This window comes from Harpia harpyja, chromosome 14 (assembly GCF_026419915.1).
Source record: "Harpia harpyja isolate bHarHar1 chromosome 14, bHarHar1 primary haplotype, whole genome shotgun sequence".
NCBI classification, from domain to species: Eukaryota; Metazoa; Chordata; class Aves; order Accipitriformes; family Accipitridae; genus Harpia; species Harpia harpyja.
In genome coordinates, this window is record NC_068953.1 from 4,157,338 (window position 1) to 4,163,337 (window position 6,000).

The 6,000-nt window shown below is 43.9% G+C and overlaps 1 protein-coding gene across 3 annotated transcripts in view; it reads right to left on the bottom strand.

The window, feature by feature from the left end:
- HELZ (helicase with zinc finger) overlaps positions 1–5,490 on the bottom strand; it is a 91,826-nt gene extending 86,336 nt beyond the window's left edge. For 2 of the 3 annotated variants that reach the window (XM_052807097.1, XM_052807096.1), the window contains exon 1: positions 5,366–5,490. Coding sequence is in view for 1 of the 3 variants with exons in the window: in XM_052807098.1 (XP_052663058.1) it covers positions 5,366–5,372 (7 nt within the window). In the remaining 2 variants the exon portion in view is untranslated. The remainder of the gene's footprint in view (positions 1–5,365) is intronic. The other variant, XM_052807098.1, reaches the window with a different exon arrangement.
- Between the last annotated feature and the right edge of the window lie 510 nt (positions 5,491–6,000).

The following is a 6,000-nucleotide window of genomic DNA, read 5'->3' on the forward strand; positions in this document are numbered from 1 at the left end:
CAGATTATCTTACATTAAGTGAGAAGCTATATAAAGAAGAAGCATTATTTTCTATGCAGCCAAAACCACTATGCTTTTCATTTGTGGCATTCTCCATTTACTATATCCACAAAGATTTGCTACTTTCTTGGTCTGCTGATCCACTAAATATTTTCCAGCATATTAAACACTCTTGCCGCCTTACTAACAACCAAGATTCTCAAAAACAGCTCTTGTTGTGTTACGTATTTTGCTTTTGCCATGGGGTCTGAAGGGCTCTGAAAGATCTTCTAAGCATACTTAAGCAGTGTAATTTTTAGTGGTTTGATGAATCCAGTATTTTTGCTATATACAACTATGAAAAAAAAAACCAAACCTGGTGAAATTCACAGACTGAAAGATCATTTCTAAGTAACACTTACCCTAACTACCATAAAATCAGCTCAGACGAATCCACACACTGCTCACATTTCTATCCTCTAATTCCTGCCACTCCAACATTCAAAATTTCGTACCTAACATAATTCTACTATTCTTTTTCTTCCAGTGTTTAGTCATTACAGCTCCGAGAATCATTAGCCTTCCTTCTGCTTACAAAACAGGAGAGATCATGAAATTTATTTCCCCAAACCGCATATAAGCCAAAGATTAAAAACATCCACCTCAGTCACATCATTCTTCATGCAAGTGGTACTTCCTGAGACTAACAGAAACAAATCGCTCAACAGTTTACAGTAACATCTCCAAAACATCTCTTTACATAAAATCACTTACAAAAACTCTTGCTACCAACGCAGCAGCACTGTATACCTACTGCTTCTTGGAAAAGCTCTATAGTTCAGTGTTGTTAATTCTAAATTACCTTCTTGCTAAAATACCAGTCTTCTAACATCTGACAAAGACTCCACGCCACTTAGAAAATTTGATAGTTTGTACTCATTCAGAAGTAGGATGGGGCCATAGTAACCACTCAAACTTTTTAGTCATGAAATGGAACCTCCCAGTATAGTAAAACTACATTTAAGAAGGAAAAAGATTGAAATCCTTGATTTCTTACCTGGCTTTGCTGTCCAAAGTTTGCGATTTGGTATTTTGGAGGACTCTGAGAAAAGACTGGATAAATAACCAGCGCATTCCTATTAAATTTATGACAATGAATTTGCATAAAAAATTGTAGAGAAATATTTGGATATTATGTTGTAGCCACATTAAGTATCCTTTAACTCCAACTAGCAGTGCAATAGAAACGCAACAGAAAAACAAATTCTCACCTATGGGTAATTACAATCCCCCTGCTTAAATTCCTAAGCACTTCTTTTCCTACAGTAATATTCACTTTTCTGTGTCTCAGACATGAGTGATTGCTTCTGGTTGAAGCCTCATGTTGCAAACATTTGTGTGAAGAGAAGACGAAAGCTCAGTAAGCAAGACTGGTTTTGAATAAGGAACTTGAGTTACATATCAATACCATCCTAATAAAATCACCAGAAGCTGGCCTGTTTCTGTGGAGCAGTCTGACCTTGCAGACTTCTAATTTCACTATCTGTAAAGTTTAGTTATTTCCTTCCTCCTCCTCCAAAATAAATACTAGGAGAAAACAAGTGTTTACTTTCCCAGTCAAAATCTCCAGAAGACCAAGCATTCCTTCATTTTTTTTAATTCCATACCAATGCCGTGTGCAAACTTCTAAAAAAGCAGTCTCTTCTTCCATATTCTCTCTCTTTTCTTCCTTGCTGAAAAAAGCATGACAATTGCAGAAGTCTACCAAAGGCAGTAAGAAATCAAACATATAAAGTACGATGTCTTTAAATGTATGTCATTGATATACATAAACACAAGTGCTGACTACTGCCAAAGGCCATAGAAGAAATAGCAAGACAAACAAGAACAAAAATAGGAAGGTCTTGTTTGTTCTGATAATCTAACCCATAATACTTCCATTTAAAGGGGAAAAATACATATACCATGTAGTGATAATGGGATCTTGCCTTAGGACCTCAACAAAAGAGGTGAGAAATGATTAAACAGTTATAATACGCAAGCAGGGGAAGATCGGGAATACAAAATTTGCTATTTTCTCCCCCACAATGACCCACTAGCACCCTTGCACAAAGAGGAACACTGAGGATCTGCTTCCAGGAACAAGCCTTTAACAACGCTAGGAAAAACCTAAGGACAGGATTCACGTTTACTAGGATTCTTGGCCTACTGATCCCCAAGGCAGGGGGAATGCCAGCTGTCCAACTACTCTATCCCTAAGCTAGATCAGAATGACACCATCCTTCCTTCTTGTTCTCCAAGCCAGCTCCCACGGCTTTCCCTAGTTATCCAGGCTGTACACAGGGGACAGGATTTAAATGATTACAAAAGACTTTTCTAATTTAGATTTCACTCCTGCTACCAGACCTATTAGGTACCACCGACCTCAGGAGGGAATGCCAGTGAGGTGAAAGATTCAAGGGCTTTCAACTAATAATCTGAATTGCTCCAGCAATTGCTTCTGCCATTACTAAAATCAAAACACCTAGAATAAAGTGCAGGAGCAAATGTAAGATGGTAGTAAACAATGAATAAATAGAAAAAAACCCATGCTAAGTCAGAAAGAATATCCAGCTATAATTGCAAAGGGGATTTTAGTAACAAAAATAATTGCCAACAACGGAGAAAATATTTCATCAGACTACTAAATTAACAGAGTTGGAAAACAGTAGTAGTAATATTGCCTAGCTCTTACATAGTCCCTTTCATCCACAGGCATCAAGACTCCTTACAAGTTGGTAAGATTCACTATTCCTATTTGAAATTCCTTCAAAAGGAAGCATAAACAGGTGAAGTGATTTGCATCAGGCTGTCCACATCTCTCGAGCACTAGGCCTGTACCCTATCCACTTGGAAATATTACCTTTTCAAACCTTCCAGACACTGTTACCTAGATTTTTTGAGATGGGAATTTCTCCATGAATCTAACCTTCAAGCAGAAGCCCTCTCCAAGCTACAACCCTTCTCCTACTAATACAGATCCCAAAGCCCAGGAGCAACTTCTCTGAAACCAATGAGATTTCACAAAGGGAAAGGATCTTCCATGACAGATCAAGAAGCAAAACTGGGACAAATTACAGATTAAGATGCTGTTTCCACATCTCCCTTTAATTTTTAGTCTGCTGGGGAGAGACTAAAACAAGCCACCTGCCCCCCCCAACCCCTCCCCCCCAAAAAAACCAAAAACCCAACCAAAAAACCCCAACGAAACCAGCTATTACAACCTTTCAAGTCCTAGAGCCATCACTTTAATAAGCCTCTTTCATAGAAAAATTCATCTGGCTCACTTAAAAAGGCACGGTGTCCATGTGAATTAAAGGAGGGGAAATACACACTGTACGTTTCATAAGTCAAAAAAATTCACGGAGGTGAGGAGTGATAATAGAAATGTGATTTCAGCTAGGAAAAAGAAAAGTAATTTCTGCTTTCATAACAAATTACAAAGAGAACTCAATTTTATCAGTAATAACACATAAAATGTTCCTTCACTTGCCAATAAAGAAAAACTGTTCTGCTAATTAAAGTTCAACAAAAAAAGCTTAACTCAGCTTTCACCACTCACAGTTTCTGTGCTGTAAAAGCTAAGCCTACCAAAGTCTGATTGACCTAAGAGTGAATCCCTCGGTTTGCATCCCGAGGAGGGGGAGGGAAGGTGGTGGTCACTTGTACACTTTCCCCTCATCTAAGTTTCAACTGCACGTTCAAATTCAGCTCCTCGCTGAGAAGGACCAGCAAGCTGCCCAGCATCCCCAGACTATTCCAATCAAACAAGCTTTGCCATTGAAAAAACAAAAAACAAAACCCAGAGTTTTCATTCACAATTTGCTATGACTCAAAAGTACTGAAACAACTGAATTTAGAACACATTATTTTAAAACCTCCTTGTTCTACCAATCAGTCTTGGAAAATAATGCAAACTTGCCAAGTATCACTTCATTTAATTTGTTTGGGGGGGGTGTTCTTAATTTTACAAAGGAATATGTGTTTTCTTCGTATAAATGAAGGGGGGGAATATTTTATCCTTTGCCTTGTTTAAATTATACTATTTATTAAGAACAACAACATTAGAAGACCCCAACAATTCAAACCATCCCAACAAGACTAGCCATGATGCACTCAATTTGTCAACGGGGATATTCATTTTTAGGACACTTTTGTGTCTTACAGCTGAATTCTTTTACTTCTTCAATGAAAAGCAAAATATTTTATGTTATTTTAAAACTTCATCTCAAGCTCGCTGTACCTCTGATAATGCAAAAATCCTATTACCTTGTGACCTCTTACTCAATTTGTCATTAACTGGAAAGCAACTTTGCAACTGTTTCCCTGCAGTTATTTCTTAATTTCCATCAATGATATGTTTAATCATGTTACTACAATCAAACAACAGTTTGACTGACATTGCATTGAAGCCAAACAACTTCACTCATTTGGAAATTTTAATAAAAGGACATGACCTACCCCAGGAGGGGTAATGTATATCCCTCCCCTATGTGGGGATTTGCCCTAAACATATATACATGTATATATAAATGTATCTATATGGTCTCTGTTGGGAGGACTGTATCGCAACCAGCAGTATAAACTCTCCTATTTTCAGTTTCACAACAGTTGCATCGTATAAAAGGCGATCTCAGGATCTGCGTTAGACCTCCCAACTTCTAGCCACTCGGCCCTGACAAAGCCTCCTGCAGAAGACAAAAAATAGAAGCTTATCTGCCATCCTTCAGTTGCTCCGAGGGTTAATTTTACAACAGCTGGTAAATTATTTCGATTTATTTTTCCATCCTTCTACAAACCCTACCTAACCCATTTTTTTTTTTAACTTCTGTTTTATTATTGTTATTTCCTGGCTGTCCCTAGCCGTTCCCTCCCGCCCCGCCCGGTACAAAAACAAAGCTGACTCCCACCCCTCTCCGTGTGTCGTCCCCCCCCCACCTCCTTCCCTGACGGAGCACCCCCGGAGCCAAGGGAAGCCGGGGCTGTGCAAGGCATCTCGGCTCTCCAGGCTGGCCCCTCCGCCTGGCCCCGCTGTGCCGGGCGCAGGGCCGCCCCGGTCCGCCCGCCGGCGGCTGCGGGCCCCCGGGAGAGCGCGGCAGCCCCCGGGGCTCCGGCCGAGCCTGCCCGTAAACAGCCCCCGAGCGGCTGCCGCTGCAGGCCCCTCCGCAGACACAGGGCCCTCTCCAGCCGGCACCGCTCAGCCTCCGGCCCGGCCGGCAGCCCTCGTTCGACCGCTCGGCCGGCTGCGGGGCACCGAGGGTTCCCCGAGGCCTCTCCGGAGCTCTCACCAGCCGGGCCCGGCCGCCCCCGGCCCCCGCGGGGGGCGAATGGGGAAGTCCTGACTTACCTGTCATTACTTTCTACGCCATCTTGGATCCACTTGTCAACGTCCCCACAAAGCATTGTGGGAAAGCCCTCCCCCGCCCTCCTCCCGGCCCGGCGGCCAGCGGGGGAAGGCGGAGGGCGACGGGCCGCTCCGGACGGGACCGGCGACCGGGGACCGGGAACCGGGGACGGGACCCTCGGCCCCGTCCGCGACACGGCGGGATAAGGCGGCGGCTGACGGAGGGCAGCCCCAGGCTCCGGCCCGCGGCTCTCCCCTCACGCAGCGGCGCGAGGCGGCACTGCCGCGCCGCTTGGGCTGGAAACCGGCGACCTCGGGTTATTTTTTTCGTTGTTTTCTTTCTTTTCTGTTGGGGTTTTGGCGGGCTTCGCCCCGTCCCCTTTCTTGGGAGTCGTGTCACTACCTCTACGCGCACGCAGCAAGCGCCAAGCCCGCCGCGGAGAGACGCGCTGCGCGCCCGCGGAACCGGCGCGGACCGTCCTCCGTAAGGCAGGGGGTGAGGTGCGCACACGCGTAGAGAAGGTCCCGCCCGGTAAGCTGCGAGACGAAGTCCACCTGTGCTGAAAGTGGGGGTTTTTTTCTTTTTTTTCTCGCGGTTATTCTACTGTTGTGGGAGGTTTTTTGGTGGTTTGTTGGGT